General features: G+C 45.3%; 2 protein-coding genes across 5 annotated transcripts; one reads left to right on the top strand and one right to left on the bottom strand.

Moving 5' to 3' along the window:
• Nucleotides 1–14,738: 14,738 nt before the first annotated feature.
• LOC123136599 (uncharacterized) lies at nt 14,739–17,358 on the bottom strand. Of its 4 annotated transcripts, none has more exons than XM_044556019.1 (3): nt 16,546–17,358; nt 15,761–15,919; nt 14,739–15,652 (listed from the first exon to the last, which is right to left on the bottom strand). In XM_044556019.1, the coding sequence occupies exons 1-3, from the start codon at nt 17,307–17,309 to the stop codon at nt 15,067–15,069; spliced, it is 1,509 nt and encodes a 502-aa protein (XP_044411954.1). In that variant the 5' UTR covers nt 17,310–17,358; the 3' UTR covers nt 14,739–15,066. The 4 variants fall into 4 exon arrangements, with proteins under 4 accessions (XP_044411954.1, XP_044411955.1, XP_044411956.1 ...); XM_044556020.1 differs by having other exon boundaries at nt 14,739–15,649; nt 16,546–17,357; XM_044556021.1 differs by having other exon boundaries at nt 15,761–15,926; nt 16,546–17,346.
• A 170-nt stretch (nt 17,359–17,528) lies between these two features.
• LOC123136601 (F-box protein At4g00755) lies at nt 17,529–20,264 on the top strand. The gene is made up of 5 exons (XM_044556023.1): nt 17,529–17,758; nt 17,844–18,248; nt 18,466–18,644; nt 18,931–19,049; nt 19,679–20,264. The coding sequence occupies exons 1-5, from the start codon at nt 17,623–17,625 to the stop codon at nt 19,995–19,997; spliced, it is 1,158 nt and encodes a 385-aa protein (XP_044411958.1). The 5' UTR covers nt 17,529–17,622; the 3' UTR covers nt 19,998–20,264.
• The last annotated feature ends 1,930 nt before the right edge of the window (nt 20,265–22,194 follow it).

Genomic DNA, 22,194 nt, shown 5'->3' with positions numbered 1-22,194 from the left:
TGTTCCGGCCACGGGGTGGCTGATCGGGCGCATCGTACGCTGGTGATGTAGGTTTAGTTGCTTCCTCCTCTAGTTGGGGTAGCAGCCTGTGCTTTGGGTAACTCTTGGAGGGGCGTTCGAGTTTATATTCCTCAGCCGCCAGGACTTCAGTCCATCTGTCGGCTAGCAAGTCTTGGTCAGCTCTAAGCTGCTGCTGTTTTTTCTTGAGGCTGCTCGCCGTGGCCATAAGCCTGCATTTGAAACGCTCTTGTTCGACGGGATCCTCTGGCACGACGAATTCGTCGTCGTCGAGGCTTTCCTCGTCTTCGGAGGGAGGCATATAATTGTCGTCCTCGACCTCTCTGTTTGCCGCTCTCTCATGAGGGCTGGCTCCTTCGTCCTCCTGCGCTGAATCCTGCTGGAGGGGGTTGTCTTCGGCACTGTCCGAGGTATTGTTGTCTCCGGTGCCGGATTCGCCGTTCTTGCTTTGGCGGGATTTAGAGCGGTGCCGCTGACGTTGGCGCTTGGGTTGCTTCTTGGAGGGGTCATCCTCCGCTTTTTCATCGCCATCCCCTGCTTTGGGGGTGTCCACCATGTATATGTCGTATGACAAGGTGGCCTTCCAGTGCCCTATAGGTGCTGGTTCTTGGTCGTCTCCTTCATCGGCGTCCATACCGTCGATGTCTTCAGAGTCGAAGTTGAGCATGTCGGTTAGATCGTCGACAGTGGCTACAAAGTGGGTGGTGGGTGGGTTTCGAATTTCTTTGTCGTCCGCATCCCAACCCTGCTGACCATAGTTCGGCCAGGGCTCTCCTGACAAAGAGAGAGACTTTAGTGAATTCAGGATATCGCCAAAGGGCGAGTGCTGTAAGATGTCCGCGGCGGTGAACTCCATGATTTGAGCCCAATCGGGTTCGATCGGAAGGGGTGCGGAAGATTCGAAGTCCGGAATGGAGTCCGGCACCTTGGAGTCACGGGCCTTGCAAAGGACTAGGCTGGTATTTGGCTCTATCGCCGTAGAGATTGCGGCTCCTGGGGCGGCGTCCAACCGACCGTCCCCGACTGGCGCAACCGGCTTCGAGCTAATGGTCGGAGCGGACACCTGAGCGGCGCTCGGGGCACTGTCTGGCGGCAGAGCTAGATCATGCCTATCGTGACAGTGTGGCGCGCTCGGCTGTGGCTCGAATCCGTCAAAGATCAAGTCCCCGCGGATATCGGCCGTGTAGTTTAGGCTTCCAAATATGACCTAATGGCCAGGGGCGTAGCTTTCGATCTGCTCCATATGGCCAAGCGAATTGGCCCGCAGTGCGAAGCCGCCAAATACGAAGATCTGTCCTGGGAGAAAAGTCTCACCCTGGACCGCGTCGTGGTTGACGATCGAAGAAGCCATCGGGCCTAAGGGTGACGACACAGAGGAACTCTCAATGAAAGCACCAATGTGGGTGTCAAAACCGGCGGATCTCGGGTAGGGGGTCCCGAACTGTGCGTCTAGGCGGATGGTAATAGGAGACAAGGGACACGATGTCTTTACCCAGGTTCAGGCCCTCTCGATGGAGGTAAAACCCTACTCCTGCTTGATTAATATTGATGATATGGGTAGTACAAGAGTTGATCTAACACGAGACCAGAGAGGCTAAACCCTAGAAGCTAGCCTATGGTATGATTATTGTTCGTCCTACGGACTAAAACTCTCCGGTTTATATAGACACCGGAGAGGGCTAGGGTTACACAGAGTCGGTTACAATGGGAGGAGATCTTCATATCGTATCGCCAAGCTTGCCTTCCACACCAAGGAAAGTCATATCCGGACACGGGATGGAGTCTTCAATCTTGTATCTTCATAGTCCGGGAGTCCGGCCAAAGGTCATAGTCCGGCCATCCGGACACCCCCTAATCCAGGACTCCCTCATAGGGGAAAGTAGGTGTACCGGTCCTCCCGGAGTAGAGAGTTAATGTTTCAAAAAGGCTATGTCTCGATAATCCGATCATGGATGTGGTCGAGTCTTGTGGGGAAAAGTCCGCAAACCTCTGCAGAGTGTATAAACTAATCATGGTTAGCCGTGTCCCCCGATTATGGACATCTTGAGTATCTAGTACTTGAATCTATTGATGTGATCTCATCACGTTATTTTAATTAATTTGATTTGGGTTAATGATGATACTTTTAATTGGGATTTGAGTTGGGGTTACCTTCTCAAATAATGGGCAACATGAGAGTAGTTAAATAAATTTATTCCTTTGTTATAGGGAAAAACTAGCTTTATGCAAAATCATAAAACTTACAGCCTCCACCAGCCAAATATTGCATGTAGATGTAGTTCTTGCATTTCATTACTTTACAGTGTAACTCTGCCAGCATATTCAATGTGCTGACTTACACGGCTGCAACGTCTCATGTTGCAGACTACTCAGACGACGAATAAGGTGCGATAGGTCGTTGTTTTGCACTCAGCTATGCTGTTGGAGTTGATCGACTCATTTACCTTCAAAGCTTCCACAATTATTTAGTTTAGATGGCCTTTAGCCATGATATTTTGTGTAATCATACTCTTTATGAGGACTCAATGTAATAAGTGTGTGATTGAAACTCTGTTATAATTTCTCGAGTACTGTGCGTGTCAGCATTACCGATCCAGGAATGACACTGATGCACAGAGACTTGACCGTTTGAGGTGTGGTCGCTACAAGATGGTATCAGAGCACACGCTGACTATAGGATGCGACCACTAGAATGAGCCACATGATTTCTCTTCTCTACTCATTTCTAATTCGCCTCTCTTTCTACTCTATAGATGGCGAATCCCAGGAACAAGTTCGCTCAGCCGAATGACGACACCCCTTTCAGGAAACACTTGAAGGAAGTCACTAAGTATCTGAACATCAGACTACCAAGCTTCACGGGGACTTTCTCTACATCTGTATCGGAAGAGGAGCGCTGGAAGATCAAAGTCTGGGTACCTGGGAGGATATTTGAACCAACAACAGAGCCTATTTATTTCTACCTGGATGCACCAAGCTGGAGTATAGGAAAGATCATGGCCGCACATATCACCTTTGGATGCATATGTGAGGTGTATCACAAAGAACTAGAGAATACCATTTACAGATATGTGGCTGCCGAGATGACAAATGGGAGATGATTCGCACCAGGAGGGATGGATCAATTGCAGCCTACATTCAAGAGATGGGAGATCATATTCGTCGACAGGAGAATCAACAAATTATCCACATGAAGAAGATCAAGAAACTGGTGAAGAGAAACAACGAGCTAGAGGAGGAACTCAAGTCTACACACGATGGATACGAGGAAGAGATTGTCGTACTACTGGAGAAGCATGAAGAACCTAAGAGGAAGATGGGAATACCAAGCGAGCAACAGAGATCCGCTCGGAGGACTACATCATCCTGGATGACACCGACACGGATAGTGATGCAAATGATGACAGCGATGACAACTACATTGACGAAGCTGGAGCAGATATCATGGAGTCTTCCTCTGATGAAAATTTCTAGATGACCACCATTGTAATTAGTAGTATTGTTCCCTCCAAGTAATTAGCAACAATCAAGTTTGTAACCATAGGTTAGACCGATTTGTGTGACTTGTGTGTTACTGATTGAAGTGAAATTGTTTGTGTTTGTCTCATGAGCATTATGGGTAGTGAATCTCTCTTAGACCCCATTCTATTCTATTTTTCACCCCTTATAACCTATCAGATGCCTCTGAGACGTGACAATGGATTTGCCTTCCCACCTGAACTCACTCAGTTGATCCAGCAGCAGAATGCCTTGATGCAGATATTAGTTCAGAACCAGAACCAAGGCAACAACAACAACAACAACAACAACGACAACAACAACAACAACAACAACAACAACAACAACAACAACAACAACAACAACAACAACAACAACAACAACAACAACAACAACAATAATAATAATAATAATAATAACCCACCGCCACCCCCTGTTGATCACCTAGCCCGCTTTCTAAGGTTGAATCCGTCGGTGTACTCTAGCAGCATTGAGCCGATTGTTGCAGATGATTGGCTCCGCAAGATTGGAAGAGAGCTGACCACTTCAGGATGCACATATGCAGAGAGAGTGCGTTTTGCTACACATCAGCTTGATGGACCCGCAACATCTTGGTGGGAGAATTTCATAGCCACTTACCCCATTGACACTGTTACGTGGGATCAGTTCCAGCAGGCTTTCTGCACTACCCATGTTTCAGCAGGAGCTATGAGCATGAAGAAGCACGAGTTTTGCAACTTGCGCTAAGGAGGACATACAGTGGGCCAGTATGTGGATGAGTTTAGCAAATTAGCACGCTATGCCCCTGATGACATAGCTACAGATGTCGCTAAGCAGGAGAAGTTTTTGGAAGGACTGAATGACAAGCTGAGCATGCAGTTGATGGTGGCAACATTCAACAACTACCAGGAGTTAGTAGACTGGGCTCTCATGATTGAAGGCAAGCAACAATAGATTGATAATCGCAAGAGGAAGTATGGACAGGGGAGGTACACTTTAGGAGCTCATCAGACGCCCCTCTATTCCTCGTACTCGGGAGGACATAACCACAACCATGGAGGCCATAACCATGGAGGACATACGCACAATGGAGCAAGTTTGCATAACCATAGTGACCCCAAGAATGGCAATGGGAATGGAGGAAGCAGCAGCCAGAACCGTTCCAACCCTTCAACACCAGCCAAGAGGGATCTGAGCCACATTACGTGTTTCAAGTGCCAGAAGACCGGACATTATGCTACTGAATGTCCCGAAGCAAAGAATGGTAATGGCAATGGAGGATCTGCCAAGAAGCCTAACCCCTTCACCGAAGGTCAGGTGAACCATGTCAGTGTGGAGGAGATTGAGGATCAACTCAACGCAGTTGTCGGTAAGTTTTTGATTAATGCATTTACTGCACTTGTTCTTTTCGATACTGGTGCATCGCGTTCATACATATCAAGGAGATTTGTGGATAGGTATAACCTGCCAACCGTAGCCCTTAAGTCACCTATGTTAGTAAGTTCCCCATGAGCAGAGTATATGGCTAGTAGGGGATGCTATCAGTTGCCACTAACCATAGGTAGACATGTTTTCCCCACCGACCTAATTGTTCTGGAGTCACAAGGATTAGATGTGATACTGGGAATGGATTGGCTATCCAAGTTTGAAGGAAACATCGACTGTGCTAGTAAATCAATTCTTCTCACCACCCCAGAAGGAAAGAGGATCGAGTATGTATCCCGGCATGCGCCGAGGAGAACTCAAGTGAATTCCTTATCAGGAGTTGTACAAGAGGAAGTACCAGTGGTGAAGGATTACCCCGACATATTTCCGGAGGAGTTACCAGGCATGCCACTATATCAAGACATTGAGTTTTTGATTGAGCTTTTGCCAGGCACCGGGCCAATATAAAAGATACTGTATCGTATGCCCGCACAAGATCTGGAGGAAATTAAGAAACAGATAAAGGAGTTACTGGAGAAAGGTTGCATTCGACCAAGTTCATCACCTTGGGGAGCCCTAGTGCTTCTAGTGGAGAAGAAGGATGGATCCTTAAGGATGGTTATTGATTATCGTGCGCTGAATGAGGTGGCAATCAAGAACAAATACCCACTGCCGATGATCAATGATTCGTTTGACCAATTGCAAGGAGCTAAAGTATTCTCTAAGATCGATCTTCGATCAGGTTATCACCAGTTGAAGATTCGAGAGCAGGATATACCTAAGACAGCTTTTACCACAAGGTACGAGCTATATGAGTATACCGTTATGTCATTTGGTCTGACTAACGTGCATGCCTATTTCATGAACATGATGAACAGAGTGTTTATGGAGTTTTTGGATAAGTTTTTCATGGTGTTCATTAATGATATATTGGTCTACTCGAAGAACGAAGAAGAGCATAAGGAACATTTGTGTTTGGTTCTTGAGAACTTCAGAGAACATCAATTGTATGTGAGGTTCAGCAAATGTGAGTTTTGGCTAAAGTAAGTTGGATTTCTCGGACATGTTATATCCGGAGAGGAATAGCTGTAGACCCTACCAAGGTTGCTTCTATTACTAAATGGGTGGCACCCACATCAGTTGGACAGATCAGAAGTTTTCTTGGACTCGCAGGTTATTATCGGAGGTTCATTGAGAATTTCTCCAAGATTGCAAAGCCCGTGACGGAGTTATTGAAGAAAGACACCAAGTTTAAATGGACTGAGGATTGTGAAGCCAGTTTTCAGGAGTTGAAGAAATGTTTGATTACAGCCCCAGTGTTAATTCTCCCAGACCAACGTAAGGATTATCAAGTATATTACGACACTTCACGTCAAGGACTTGGAGTTGTACTTATGCAGGAAGGGAGAGTTGTTTCATATGCCTCACGATAGCTTAAACCTCATGAGCTGAATTATGCTACGCATGATTTGGAGTTAGCAGCCATAGTGCATGCGCTGAAGACATGGAGACACTTTCTCATTGGAAACCATTGTGAGGTATACACGGATCATAAGAGTTTGAAATACATCTTCACGCAGAAGGAATTCAACCTTAGGCAAAGGAGATGGTTGGAGCTCATCAAAGATTATGATATGAAATTGCACTATCACCCAGGAAAGGCCAATGTCGTAGTAGATGCGTTGAGCCACAAGAGCTATGTTAACACGCTCATAACCGAAGGATTACCTAAGGAGTTAGCAGATGGTCTTCGAGAGCTATGTTTGGAGATAGTACCGAGAGGTTATGTTGCAGCATTGGAAATTAAGTCCACTCTTTTGGGTAAGATCAGGGAAGCCCAGAAGACTGACCAGGAGATTTCTGATATAAAGGAAAGGATGAGCAAAGGAAAGGCTAAAGGATTTCGTGACGATGAGCACAACACTTTATGGGTTGAAGATCGCATATATGTGCCAAACGACCGTGAGATCAGGAAGTTGATTCTGCAGGAGGCCCATGATTCACTGTACTCGATTCACCCAGGCAACACTAAGATGTATCTGGATTTGAAGGAAAGTTTCTGGTGGACAGGAATGAAGAAGGATATAGCCAAGTATGTAGCAGTATGTGATGTATGTTAGAGAGTCAAGGCAGAGCATCAGAAGCCAGCCGGATTGCTACAGCCATTGACGATACCCAAATGGAAGTGGGATAAACTTGGCATGGATTTTATCACTGGATTAACTAGGACTCGTTCAGGCTATGACTCTATTTGTGTTGTAGTCGATTGTTTGATGAAAGTAGCTCATTTCATCCCGGTGAAGACCACCTATATGAGTGCTAATTTGGCAAAGATATACATGACCAGGATCGTATGTCGGCACGGAGTTCCGAGGACCATTGTATCAGATAGAGGAACCCAGTTTACATCAAAGTTTTGGAATCAGTTGCATGACACTTTGGGTACCAGACTAGAGTTCAGTATAGCCTTTCATCCACATACAAATGGACAGACTGGGAGAGTCAATCAGATTCTGGAGGACATGTTGAGAGCTTGTGCGCTAGATTATGGATCTAGTTGGGATGACAATTTGCCGTATGTAGAGTTCTCTTATAACAACAGTTATCAAACCAGTTTGAAGATGGCCCCTTTCGAAGCCTTGTACAGAAGGAGGTGCAAGACACCGTTATTGTGGGATGAAGTTGGAGATTGACAGTTGTTCGGACCGGATTTAATCAAAGACTCTGAAGAGAAGGTTAAGTTGATTCGCGACAGACTCAAGGTACCCAAGTCCAGGCAGAAGAGTTATGCAGATACTAAACGCAAGGAGCTAGTTTACGAAGTCAGAGACAAAGCATATCTTCGTGTGTCCCTGCTTCGAGGAGTTAAGCGTTTTGGAGTCAAGGGAAAGCTAGCACCACGTTTTGTGGGACCATATAGAGTTTTGGAACTCATGGGATAAGTTGCATACAAGCTGGAAATGCTAGAATGATTGTCAGGAGTTCACGATGTGTTTCACGTTTCCCAGTCGAAGAAGTGCCACGCAGAGATGGCCGATATTCCTCTAAGAGATACAGTGCCACTGGAAGCAATTTAGTTAGACATTGCTTTGACTTATGAAGAGAAGCCAGTCAAGATTCTTGAGTTTTCCAGTCGAGTTACTCACAGCAAGGTTATCATGTTTTGCAAAGTTCAGTGGAGCCACCATATCAAGGAGGAAGCCACCTGGGAGAAAAAAGAAGATCTCCATAGAGACCACACAAACCTTTTTGCTCACCAACCCCAATCTCGAGGGTGAGATTCATCTTAAGGGGGGCAGGTTTGTAACATCCCAATTTTCAATTTGGATGTTATACATAGATCATCACATGCATATCATATTTGTTCTTGCATTTTGTTGAGATCCTAGAAATCTTATGCAACTCAAGGACCCAAGGAGAGAGTTGGAGGTTTCACAATTTTCATATTTGAATTTTATTTCAAATTTGAAGAAAGGATCATTTTGATTTCATTATTTTCTCTCCAATTATTTCCAATATTAAAAATATATGAGAGAAGATAATATGAATTCTTCAAACTAAGAGAAATATTGGAGAAAGAATTTTAAAATCAAATTATGATTTTATTGGTATTTTATTTGAATTAGAAAAATATGCATTTTTGAAAATTGCATTTTTAGGCCATAAAAATGTTCACTTTGTCCTAAATATTTTATTTAGACGGTGAAAATTGTTTTTGGCATTTTTAGAATTTCTTTTATATTTCATTAGGAATTTTTCTTTTGGGCAATTTTTTTAAAAAAAGGTTTCCTGGACCGACTGGGCCGAAACCCAGCTGGCCCATCCGCGCCGCCGCCTTTCTCCGCCGTGCGAGGCACGAATGCCGAGGAGGAGTCCGAGCCGGACTCCGCCCCGCGCCGTCCCCTCCTCCAAGCCGCGCCCCCTCGGCCTTTATATACGCCGTCCACCGCCACCTCCACCCCGACCCACCATCATCGCAGCCGCCGCCCACCATCGTAGCCCGCGCCGCCGCCAACCGCCGCTGCTGTCGCACCGCCGCCCGGTGCCGCGCCTCGCCTCGCACCGCACCGCCGCCGTCCTGCGTCGCTGCCTTGCCTCGCTGGAGCCCCACCTCGCCGCTGGATTCCTCCGTCATCGAGAACCAGTGGAAAACCGCCCAGGTTCGCCGGTTCATTTACGATTTTTTTTTGGTTTTCGGTTTAGATCGGTTTTTCGTTCGAGTTTATTTATTTGACGAACGTCCGTCCGTTCGTTCGTTCGTTCTAACGAATGCTTTTCGTCGGTTAAGTTCAAATAGCGAACGTTCGTGCCTTACGACTTTTCTTTTTAGTTTATTTTCGGCGAAGGACCTATCCACAAATAGTTTTATCGCGATTTAGTCCCTAATCTTTAAACTAGCATAACTTTTTACTCGTTTATCCAAATTAGATGAAACCAGCGCCTAAATCTTCGTATTGTTCTGTTCTTTCCAGTTAACCAACTTGAACATGATTTTGGTACTGTAAAAGTTGAGTTTAGTCCAGATTAGTAAACGATCTTGTTTCGTTCATATTTTGAGTTTCGTTGCTCCATTTGAGTTTAATCTTTTTGCAAATCATAGCTAATCACTTGTACCCATTGTTAAGATATAATTCACATGTGAATAATCCTATTAGGTTTGACTCTTGTTAGTTTAAGCCGTTTGCTTGTTTCGTGTTCGATTTGGATCTTTTCTCGGTTTTTCCCGTGTTTCGTTTGAGTGATTGCTTATGTATGCCATTGTTTGTCTATGCTAGATTACCCGGAGTGCGAAGCTTGTTACTACGAATCTCTAGAGTTTGCAGATCTTCAGCAAGGCAAGTTACACTTTGATCATACTCTTTTATACCCAGTTTTTATTATGCATTTAGTTTTGCTCCTCAAATATTTGCATGAGTAGGATTTGGGAACATGTGGTTTTGGTTGTTGTGCTTGAGGTAGGAACCTAATACCTTTTGATCTCCCCGGGAATATACATTATGCTTATTATTGCTTAGCTATGCTCGTAGACGGGGATTGGATCGTGATTCACACATGGAAGTTTGAGAGTTATTTAATCATGGATAACATTAAGGTGGCAACTTTAATATACATCTGGGTGGATTGGTTGCAGGCACCTGGGGAACCCAGTGATGCCTATTTTGGAAAATCCCGGAGTACATGTGTGATTCTTCCTATGGTTCTTCACCCAGGCTCAAAGGGATCATAAGATTATTCATGCTAGAAACTTCCGTGTGCAGCCACAAGCCATTATGGGCTCTGGCATAGTTGAGTAAGTTGCGTGAGCTCTTGAAGAGGTGGACTAGCAGATGTAGGGGAAAGTAGGTGTACCGGTCCGCTCGGAGTAGAGAGTTAATGTTTCAGAAAGGCTATGTCTCGATCATCCGATCATGGATGCGGTCGAGTCTTGTGGGGAAAAGTGCGCAAACCTCTGCAGAGTGTATAAGCTAATCATGGTTAGCCGTGTCCCCGGTTATGGACATCTTGAGTATCTAGTACTTGAATCTATTGATGTGATCTCATCATGTTATTTTAATTAATTTGAGTTGGGTTAATGATGATACTTTTAATTGGGATTTGAGTTGGGGTTACCTTCTCAAATAATGGGCAACATGGGTGTAGTTAAATAAATTTATTCCTTTGTTGTAGGGAAAAACTAGCTTTATGCAAAATCATAAAACTTACAGCCTCCACCAGCCTAATATTGCATGTAGATGTAGTTCTTGCATTTCATTACTTTACAGTGTAACTCTTCCAGCATATTCAATGTGCTGACCTACACGGCTGCAACGTCTCATGTTGCAGACTACTTAGACGATGAATAAGGTGCAATGGGTCGTTGTTTTGCACTCAGCTATGCCGTTGAAGTTGATGGAATCATTTACCTTAGAAGCTTCCGCAGTTATTTAGTTTAGATGGCCTTTAGCCATGATATTTTGTGTAATCATACTCTTTATGAGGACTCGATGTAATAAGTGTGTGATTGAAACTTTGTTATAATTCCTCGAGTACTGTGCGTGTCAGCATTACTGATCCAGGGATGACACTGATGCACAAAGACTTGACCGTTTGAGGTCTAGTCGCTACAACAAACCCCTTAAAGGATTGTTTTTCATAGTAGCAAGTGACAATAAATTTCAGCATGTAGTAATAATGTTTCCTTACCAATTTCCACTTACCAAAAGCACTTCACTCCCCGGCAACGGCGCCAGAAAATAGCCTTGATGACCCACAAGTATAGGGGGTCAATTGTAGCCTTTTTGGTAAGTAAGAATGTCGAACCCAACAAGGAGCAGAAGGAAATGACAAGTGGTTTTCAGCAAGGTAATGTCTGCAAGTGCTAAAATTATAAGTAGCAGAGTAGTTTGATAGCAATATAATTTGTAACGAGCAAGTAACGATAGTAGTACAAAAGTGCAGCAAGGTAGCCCAATCCTGTTGAGGCAAAGGACAGGCCAAAACGGTCTCTTATGATAAGCAAAGGGTTCTTGAGGGTAAACGGGAATTTCATCTAGTCACTTTCATCATGTTGTCTCGATTTGTGTTCGCTACTTTGATAATTTGGTATGTGGGTGGACCGGTGCTTAGGTGATATTCTTACTTGAACAAACCTCCTACTTACGATTAACCCCCTCGCAAGCATCCACAACTATGAGAAAACTATTAAGAATAAATTCTAACCATAGCATTAAACTTTTGGATCCAATCGATCCCTTACGGAATAGCGCATAAACTAGGGTTTAAGCTTCTGTCAGTCTCGCAACCCATCATCTAATAATTACTCCACAATGCATTCCCTTAGGCCCAAATATGGTGAAGTGTCATGTAGTCGATGTTCACATGACACCACTAAGGGAATCACAACATACATATCATCAAAATATCGAACACATATCAAATTCACATGATTACTTGCAACGCGATTTCTCCCGTGACCTCAAGAACGGAAGTCACTACTCACAAATGATAATCATGCTCAAGATCAGAGGGGTATGAAATAGCATAATGGATCTGAACATATAATATTCCACCAAATAAACCATATAGTAATCAACAACAAGATGTAATCAACACTACTAGCCACCCATAAGCACCAATCTATAGTTCCGGCACAAAGATTGAACACAAGAGATGAACTAGGGTTTGAGAGGAGTTGGTGATGTTGAAGATGTTGATGAAGATAGCCCTCCCCAAGATGGAAAAGTTGTTGGTGATGATGATGACGATGATTTCCCCCTTCGGGAGGGAAGTTCCCCCGACAGAATCGCTCCGTCGGAGGGCAAAAGTGCTCCTGCCCAGATTCCGCCTTGAGACGGCGGCGTTTGGTCCCGAAAGTCCTCTCCTAATTTTTTTCTAGGTCAAAATGACTTATATACCAGAAGAGGGGCACCAGAGGTGGGCCTGGGTGAGCACAACCCACCAGGGCGCGCCTGGGCTCCCTGGCGCGCCCAGGTGGGTTGTGCCCACCTGGTGGGCCCCCTCTGGTACTTATTTGCTCCAATATTCCTCAAATATTCCATAAAATTTTCTCATAAAGTTTCAGCTTATTTGGAGTTGTGTAGAATAAGTAGCCTGACATAGCTTTTTCAGGTCCACATTTCCAGCTGCCAGAATTCTCCCCCTTTATGTATACCTTGCATATTATGAGATAAAAGGCATTAGAATTACTCCAAAAAGCATTATTATACAATAAAACAACATAAATAACAGTAGGTAAACATGATGCAAAATGGACGTATCAAGCTCTGGCGGCGGAGGTCGCGAGGAGGAAGACGAAGTGGAAGTGGGAGGGGGTAAAAGTGAAAAGGAACCCCCTCGAGCCTATTTATAAGGGAAAAGGTGAAATAGTGAAATGGTAGGTGCAGGAATCGAGGAGATGTCATGATTATCTAAACGTTGGAGGCGCCTTGATTCTCGGACGACCAGTTAATGCGAAAATATCCGTTGCGATGTCATGGGTTTTCTCTATATTTAGTTTACATGACAACACAGAGGGTTATACGATTTGTTTAATATTTGAAAGGAAGAATCGCCAATTTGGAGAAGTGAAGATTGACATGAACAAGTTCAAATCAATCTGGGGCCTAATGTTGGGGATATAACCCCGAGGTATGACCCACCCAGGAGGGGTCGGGTCACACCGTTGGCGACTCTACATGAAGAAGGCCCAGGTAGAACCAAGATGGGATGTGAAGATTGGTGGCGGCTTACAAGGTGGGCTTGTTGAAGGCCCAAGACCCGGAGATCTACCAAGACCTGGAAGGTGTGAGCCGCCACGATGGCGACTTGTCCTGCAAGGCAAGGCGACTTAGAAATCAGGTTGGTCACGTTGTGCGATCCGACCTGGACTCTTGTAAGCCTCATGGTCTCGACCTGTGTATATAAGGGTGAGACCCTGCGGCGGGTTAAGACTAAGAAACAATTGATCGATAGCTATGTCAAGCGTGATCGCTCCCTTGTAATAGAAACACAAGCAATACAACTAGAAATAGGACGTAGGCTTTTATCTCGTGGTGAGGGGTCGAACCTGGTTAAACCTCTATGTCATTTGTCTCGTTCAACCTCTTCGAGCTAACTATGTTGCTATGACTCCACAGCTAAGTCCTTTCCCAAGGTCATCTGCTGTGTTAAATCCACGATAAATACAGAATTGTGCAAAAAGTAGGACCACCTTATTACAACAGGTCAAGTAGCAGTCCATGAAGATTAAGTACACATCCACATTTAAAACTCTAGATTATGAATCATGTTTTTTCAGAGCAAATAAGTATCATAAAATTTACCAAAGTAACCCTAAAAAAATACATTTCTATTTGGCACGATTGGAAGTGCAACACTTGCATGTTGTAGTAGAAAAAATACACCTTCCAAGGATATGAATTCAAACATCATGAAAGAGGAAATATACTATTTTCATTTTGGAATCCATAATTGTTATATCATATATACGTTTCATTACAAGTACTGGATGTACATACTTTCATTTGAGAATAACGTGAAGGGGTGAAGAAGGTCAATAAGTGTCGAACCATATGGGGTTTCTGTCCTGCTCAAGAAGGCGAGGCGGCGGTGGCTCCATAAACAAGGAATAAGGTTCTCCCCGCCTAGCCCTCACCCCGGCGGTGTGTCTCCGTCGGAGGGCGCGTGAAAGTGTGTCTCCGACGGATCTCATGGGATTAGATCGGTGTTTGTTTCTGATGGATGTGCATGGATTTGGTCTCGTTTGTCTGCGTTCATGTGTCTACATGTTGAATCCTTTCGATTTACGTTTCTTTTCATCGATGGTGGTTGCTTTTCCGGTGCGCTGGTCCTTGGGGTCTTAGCACGACGAATTCTCGACTGTTTACTTAAACAAGTTTTGCCCGACTCCGGTAAGGAAGGGGCGATGACGATGGTGGGCCTTCGGCTCGTTCTAATGCTTGTAGTCGTCATTAGGTGGTCTATAGACATATATGAATAGATTGAAAGTTTTTCGAAAAAAGAGACGAGGCAGAGCACGATGAGCAACTGCCTTTGTCATGAGGATGCTTGTAGTCCTGACTAGAGAAAGTGAGCTCATGAGGCCATCGTGTTGAGGACGTCGTGCAATTCTATCAAAATGAAATAAGCGAGGCTGCATGACTTGTGTGTGACTGAAAAAGCAACATAGAAGTATATTATCTGCACCGCATTCCTCTTATGTAGTTTTCTAGGTGTGGCGATTGTGAGCGAGCACGACGATAGGGATTGAGCATCGGGTTGAGAGGCGGAGGATAAAAATATATAACTAACACAACGGATCATCCAACATTGCAAGATTTGAATAATGAGGACTGCCGGGTTAGAAAATTTAACCCAAAATTCTACAACGTTCATTTCGTCAATAAAGAGTCGACTATGATGACTTCATCAATCTCATAACACGCCAACTCTATCTATGAAGATGCTATGGATAGGGTGTGCGTACATATGAATGATGCGTCTATGTGAGTATCTGTATTTTTTTTAATGAAAAATTAACCCAACCTGGCCGGTGGAGGTTTTCTATGCATTTCCTTCTTTAATACTCCCTTCGTTCGGATTTAGATGTCGCGGCTGCTGTACATTATGCATTTTGCAAACATGTCCTTATACTTTTGAATCGTTTGAAAAAACGCCCCCGTCTCCTTCCTCACTTCTCCACCGTCGCTCACGCGTCGCCAGCTCCGGCCACCATCCCCCGTCTTCCTCCCCCGTTCTCCTCAGCACCCAGAGAGAGTCTCCGCGCGTCGCAAGACCCAGCCGCCTGTGCAGGAGACGACTTGCGTCGTCGCGGAGGAGACGCGCAGGACCTCCACGGAGGCGCCTTGCACCGCCGCCCAGCTGCGCAGCCGCCATGGGTGTGCCCTCGCCTACCTGAGCAGCGGGATTGCTCCTAAAGTTCTTCCTCTTCGTCACCTCCCTCTGAATCGTGCCAAGAAGCAGTAAATCGACGACTAGGTCCTTGATTTGGTCCGCCTTGGCCGCCGTCGCCGCGGACAATTTTGGACGCCGTCGCGGCGCTGGGTCTTCCTCGCCGCTCTGGCCCAGGGTCTTCATCGCCGCGTTGGCCCTGCTCAACCTCTCCTCCAAGCCCAGGGTCTTCCTCTCCGTGCTGGCCCTCCTCCGAAGGTCGCGCCCGCTCTCGCCTCTGTTGCTGCTGGTATTCCCCGCCCCGCCTCTGTTGCCGCTGCTGCTGAATTACAGAGAACTTGATTGTAAAGCTGAATTACTTAATTGCTGGATTTCTTAATACTTGAAAGATCAGGGCACTGAGTGAGTGATTGCTGGATTGCTTAATTACTTAATTGCTGGATTGCTTAGATTCTTGAACGCGTCGAGCTGGCTCAGGGCATTGTCTAGCAGAGCCTTCTTACTGTTGCTGATCACCTCCCTTGATTGTTTCAGCTCAGTCTTGGCTGCAGTCAGCTCGTTCATCAGGCTCCTAACCTTCAACGCATCCCTGATCCCTAAACAAGAAGCGGGGTTTAGTCTGAGTTGTGGAGGTAATTGTGGAAACAGGGAAAAAAATATCACTCTCTGAAGTTGTAAAATCTGTCAAACGAATTCACTGTTTGGAGCTGCAGATTGATCTCTTCTTTTACAACGGTCTTAGACCAATAGGTTCTCTGGTTTCACTGTGTTACTCTCTGAAGGATTACTTTTTGTTGCAATTTGGTCTCTGTATCATCATTCTGGCAAGCACACAGTACGTATGTTCCTTTTTGCTACTCCTTTGTGTATTTGCAGAGGATACCAACCAAAGTACGGTACAAATTCAGAAGTGCATTCCTTTGGGTATTAATATTACACGGAATACTGGTGGTACACATGATCCTTCAATCTGAAGGTAGCACTAGAGAGAAACAAGATAGATACACACCTGCTTAGGATTCGCAGCCTAGTCATTCAGCCCCTCCTGTAATTTTGCTTAATAAAGGAAGAGGAGGTTCTTTGAGGACACAATCTTCCTTTAACCGTGTTGTATTTTCAAATTTCAGGCACAGACATCAAAATTCAGAGTATCTCTTATGGTGCCACAAGATAAAAATTCAGAGTTGAATTTTTTTTCCAGAATTCAGACTATACCTTGACAGAGCAGGGGCATACACTGCTGCTTGCGGCGGTGGAAGAGGCCGAGCCGCACGTCGACGTCCTCCTTGGTGAGCTTGTCGGCGTCCGCTCCATGGGCAGCTTGGTGAGCTTGTGAGGCTGGTGCGGTACTTCTCCTTGAGCACCCAGTACCTGCCCTCCCGTTGCAGCGCTGCTCCACCCGCTCCGCCGGGACGGCCGAGGCCGACGGCGAGGCGGCCGAAGACGACGGGGCGGAAACGGCCGCGCACTGGAAGGGGCGGGCACGGTTGGGCCGGTGCTGGGACGACGACGTCGCCGCGTGGGCCGAGGGCGGGAGGAAGCTTTGCAGGGAGGCCGAGTACACCATGGCCGCTGCTTGTGGGAAGGTTGCTGCCGGCGTCGTGTTGGTAGTGGTCTGGATCTGGCGCCTTCGGCCTCGCATCGACGGAATCTGTCGCCGTCTTGAACTCAAAAGTCCAAGCTTTTTGGAAGTTCGCCGCGGGAAGGAGGAGAGGAGCGCGGCGAGGCCACCTAAGGTGGGGGAGGAGAGCGCGGAATCCGTGGTGGTGGTGGTGGTGGTGTGGGGGGGGGGGTAGGGGGGAGAGCTCGGCGGCGAGCCAGAGAAGAGCGCGGCGGCGAGCGACCGCAACGGTCAGGCGGAGAAGAAAGTAAGGGCAAGGACCGCGGGTTCGGTCGGAAATAGATGGAGGGCGTTTTCGTAAAAAAGTAGTCGCGACATCTAAATCCGAACGGAGGGAGTATATGATATGCACACTCATGCATATTTGAGAAAAAAATTTAACCTAACCTGACAAAGATTGACAAGTAGGGAGTAGCAAGATTGGACGAGATTGGATTACAGCCTGCAGGGGTGGTGGGGATTTGAAAAGAGTTTTGCTTGCTGGCGATTCCAAAGATGAAGGTGAAGTAAACGGATAAGACATCTACCAAATCGTTTTTTACTAGTAATAGTAAAAAGGAATCTAATAAATAGAAAAAAAAAGACCCCCTTATCGTCCCCACCTTCTTCTCTTTCTCAAAAACTTGTTGTACTTCTCCATCGCTTCTTCCCCGAGGAAGAAAGGAACCGCCATGGCGGAGGAGTGCTGCAGCGCGGACCTGCTGGAGTGGATCGGCCCTGACGTCTCAGCATGCGTCTTCGGCCGCCTTGACCACCCCGCCGACCTTGTCCGCGCCGCCGCTGTCTCCAGAACCTGGCGCAGATGCGGTGAGCAATTCTCGCCCTCCTCTCCGATGGCTGTCGATTCTAATATATACCATCGCAGTGCCCTGATTTCCCCTCCTCTACGCAGTGGTCGAGAGCGGCTTGAGCAAGAGCCTTTGCCTGCGGCTGTGCCCCGAGGTCGCCACCGTCGCCGCGGCGGCAGAGGTGACCAGATCGCCGCCTTCAACCGCCTCCCCCGAGTCAGGCCACGAGAGGGACTACAGGATATACTCCAACCTCGCCGGCGCCTACGTCTCCGACTCCGGCGAGCCCTCCGCGGAATGCATCTTGCACTGTATCGGCGCCTCAAGCACCGACGACTTCCCAATTGAGACCATGGAGAACACCCTCGACGAGGAGGAGATAATCAATTTCCGCCCGTCCTATTGGTCGAGCGGCGGGGCGGACGACCCCGAGGCGCCGGAGAGCCTTACCTACAGGCTCAACTCTGACATCTGCATTGTCGATGAGGTTCGGGTGCGACCGTACCAAGGTGCGTTATTATTGATTGATCTAGCCTGTGTAGTATTGCAATTGCTCGACCTCTTTCATAGTGCACACCATTAATTGATTGCTTGATTGATTAGGCTAAGTATAGTCCCAAATTAGTTGAGGATCCCAAGGCACTGCAAATTTTTGTCTTGGTTAGGTTTCTCCTGTCAGGTGATTGATCGATAGTATTTATATGCCCCTTTGCTTCGAATTGCCAGCCTTTTTTCAGGATGGTGACCCTATATACTCTTCAAAGATGGTGCGATTTCGGATGGGCCATTACAAGCTTCCGCGAGGATCAGAGACGTTTGTAATGGATGATTATGAGAATAAGATGGTAAATACTGATGAAAAATATATGTGGACTTACACTTCGCCAGAGTTCCCTATGTTACAGGTGAGTTGGTGCATCCTTTTATTGTTGACATATATCTACAAATCGATGGGGAAATTCTACCATGAGACTTTGCATAGTTACTTTTTTCAGTCAAAGAACTCTTATACTCCACTTAGCCAGAATTTCTCATGTTTAGGACAAATAACTAGTCAGTAGTTTGTGATTACGAGATCCACTAATGATGTAATCTTTTTAGTTCTCCTAGCCATGGTCTAGCAAATTAGCATGTTGGTTGATATTGGATATAGCGATGACCTTATGATACCATCTATTTGTGGTGTGATAGAAAAACGAACTACAATCCTTCAAGCTCCCACGCCCAGTCCTTTGCATTGGTGGTGTGGTGATGATTGAACTCTTGGGCAGAGTACAGAAACAAGAAGCAGATGATATGTACTACATATGGTAAGTTGAATATGGCATGATTAGCTTTTGCAAAAATGGCATGATGATCCAAATTCAGAGGCTTGATGTAACTCCAGTCTCAGGCTGCTAGTGGAAATGCAAAACTTAATACTCGTTCACTGCACCATGAAGAATGAAATTGTGCACGTCAGGAACTTATTTCTATTAAATAATGATTGTCTGCAACTTTGTCCTCACACTTCATCATGGTGCATATATTGTTTTTGTGGTGCTTGTACTGTAGCATTTAGAAGATGCACTTGTCAGTTTCTTGCATAATATTATAAAGTGGTAATCTGAATCCTGTAGTAAAGTTTGCTCAATTTAGGTCTTTTTCCTCGCATACTCGCTCCTTTTAGGTTTACAAGGCCTGTATGCATTTTGAGATTTATTTTGACCGTCAATTAGACCAATAGTATATGAGTTGTTTGCCATAAAAATTATATCGTTAAATCTTTTTTAGAATGCAAATTCGATGATACATTTATTATGGCATATGATTAATATTTTGGTAGTGAAATTGCTGGTCAAAGATGGCTTCAAAATGCGTATCAGCCTTGTAAACCCGAAATGATGTAAATTAGAAATGCTGAAACATCAGTATCTTTTCTCCCTTTTGCATGTAACAGTGTTTGCCATGCTGAAGTGATGGGGCGTTCACTCTCACCACTTTTCATGGTTGACATCTCGGATCCTGAAGGTTATTCAATCCTCAAGTACTTACCGGGTGCCAAAGACCTATCCATCGATGACTTTTTGCAAGATGATACCAAAGACTCGCCGGAGTGGCACTATCTTGTTGATAGATACAGGCAGATGAATCACAGAGCAGTAGTAGTGAGTGCACTTCTGGAGCCTGTACATTACATGCATGATGTAGGTGGCATCTCAGACGATGATCATGAGGATGATGTAGGTGGCATCTCAGACGATGATTATCTTGAGTAGATTTGCGTGCTGGACTGCAGCTACAACTCTGCCGTGGTTTTACTCTTTGTAGTTTAGTGAACACCTCTGAACTCTGCAAGCCTTTGTTGCAAACATTTCTGAAGCCTCGGTTCTCGAACCTAGAGGACCTGATCGAGACAAGTTGCGCTTATGGTTTGCAACTCTGCTCAAGCTTGCTTGTGTTTTCTCTTGTGTTTTTCGTTTAGTGGTGAATATTTGTCATATACTACTTTTCAAATAAATGCCGTTTGCGGATGGATTACTGGATCTTATGGCACACTATGAATGCATGATACTATATGCTGAATGCAATCTAATCGTCGTGGAGTTGCATCTCCAGCATTGAGCGTTTACCCTTTGAGCTTGCCTGGGACTCAGGTTCTGGAACCTTCGTGGACTACCGGGTGGAACCTTGATGCCTTGATGTGGCCGCAAGACCATGGCATCTGAGAAGCACGAGTCATTATGCCATCAGTCACTATGTTGGTATCCTGGTAAGTTTTGAACGAGACTATAGATTGGATTTCCATATTTGTGCATGCTTGGATCGTAATCTGGCGTTGCATGTCCACAACCACTCCCTTTAGATATATTTAACATTTCAAAAACCTTAGTTTTCATGTGAATGTCAACATGGCAGAGGAAAATAACTCGCATGGCATCTATCACACAACGATATCCTTTTATCTGAGTATGAACCAGGGAAGTGCTCCATCACATTTAGGGCTCCTTTGATTCAAAGGAATTCCGTGGGATTTTTGGAGGGTTAGAATCCCTAGGGTTTTTTCCTATGTTTGTCGTTTGATTCACAGGATTGAGTCCTATAGGTTTTTTTCCTATGGAATCAAGTGTACTACATTTCATTGAAAATCTAGCATCCACTCCAACCTCTTTTTTCAATTCCTTTGTTTTTCCTGTAGCATCAAACACTCTATGGTAATCCTATAGGATTCAAGTGGACATGCCACTCAAATCCTGTATTTGTCCTATTCCCGCGTTTTGAAAATCCTGCAAATCAAAGAGGGTCTTATGCTTTATCATGGACGGCCCAAACCTGAAGCTTTCTTCATACATGAGACAGATATTTCCTTCTATAACTTCTCCATATCATCTTCCCCCCAAAAATAAGGTTAGTTTCTTAGTGAAGAGTCACCCTCTCATATGTATACTACAGATAAATGTGGCGCCAGTTTGCCTTGAAAGTATCACCTTCATATGAATTAGTCCTGGCACTGGCCGCCGACCATTTGTGTTATCATGCTGTGAGGCGTAAACCTGGAAATGCTGGTGTTTGTGGTTCTTCAGGCATAGTTCAACCAGAGATATCATTAGCATTTCAGTGGCCAGTTCAGTCATGGTAGAATCTGCAAAGCCTTTAATTACATACAATTACCGGATTCCATTGTATATCTTGCCATTTCTTCTACTCCCTCTGTTCACTTTTGTAAGTCGTTCCAGACAATTTAAAATAGGCTGTGTTACGCATTGTCTGAAATGTCTTCAAGGTCTTATAAAAGTGAACAGAGCGAATATTTGCAATCTGTATTGCGTCCCGTAATGGCAGATCTTGCCAATGCCAAACATCAGTTTACCTATCTGATGCCGTACTGGTAATTTTCATCGGCATCGTATACTGCGAACTGCACCTGCTGTTCGTTCTCTGCTGCTGGCAATTCTGAAAGGCGTGCGTATCATGGTGAATGGAGAGGGTATTAATTTGTTAGGAACGCTTCCTTCTGTTGCACAGGGCACCTAGATGATACTCCCTCCGTCTCATAATATAAGAGCGTTTTTGACACTCACTAGTGTCAAAAGGGCTCTTATATTATGAGAAGGAGAGAAGGAATAATGCATTTCATGGTGCTTGCCTTCTTGAACAATGCTGACAAGCTCGGTTACTGTATCGAACTTAATTTTGGAGCAGTGTTTAAGGAGGCACACGCTGCAGCCTGCTTGCAAAAACACCTACCAAATTTATACTGTGCTAGTTGAGTGGTGAAGAGTGTCTCTATTATGTACTCCTGTAGAACACAAAAGGTGTTTCCTGTTGGGTTGGAACACACTGCTATATAGGCTGCGGTGTGGCCCTTGCCCAACATGAATTTACGATTTGCGTGTTGCGATATTACGTACGTCCGGTGGCAGATAAAGCCACCACTCTAAGAGTCCACAGAGTGTTGTGACATTCCTATAGCCA

Source organism: Triticum aestivum, chromosome 6B, assembly GCF_018294505.1.
Source record: "Triticum aestivum cultivar Chinese Spring chromosome 6B, IWGSC CS RefSeq v2.1, whole genome shotgun sequence".
Lineage (NCBI taxonomy): Eukaryota > Viridiplantae > Streptophyta > Magnoliopsida > Poales > Poaceae > Triticum > Triticum aestivum.
This window is presented reverse-complemented; position numbering and strand designations above follow the sequence as displayed.

Coding starts and splice junctions, on each gene's coding strand:
- LOC123136601 (XM_044556023.1), top strand. CDS start 17,623: ATGGCGGAGGAGTGCTGCAGCGCGGACCTGCTGGAGTGGATCGGCCCT. Junction 17,759..17,843: donor CAGAACCTGGCGCAGATGCG/GTGAGCAATTCT, acceptor TCCTCTACGCAG/TGGTCGAGAGCGGCTTGAGC. Junction 19,050..19,678: donor GATGATATGTACTACATATG/GTAAGTTGAATA, acceptor TGCATGTAACAG/TGTTTGCCATGCTGAAGTGA.
- LOC123136599 (XM_044556019.1), bottom strand. CDS start 17,309: ATGAGTGTGCATATCATATACTCCCTCCGTTCGGATTTAGATGTCGCG. Junction 15,920..16,545: donor TATGCCCCTGCTCTGTCAAG/GTATAGTCTGAA, acceptor TTTAGGGATCAG/GGATGCGTTGAAGGTTAGGA. Junction 15,653..15,760: donor CTAAGCAATCCAGCAATTAA/GTAATTAAGCAA, acceptor TCTGTAATTCAG/CAGCAGCGGCAACAGAGGCG.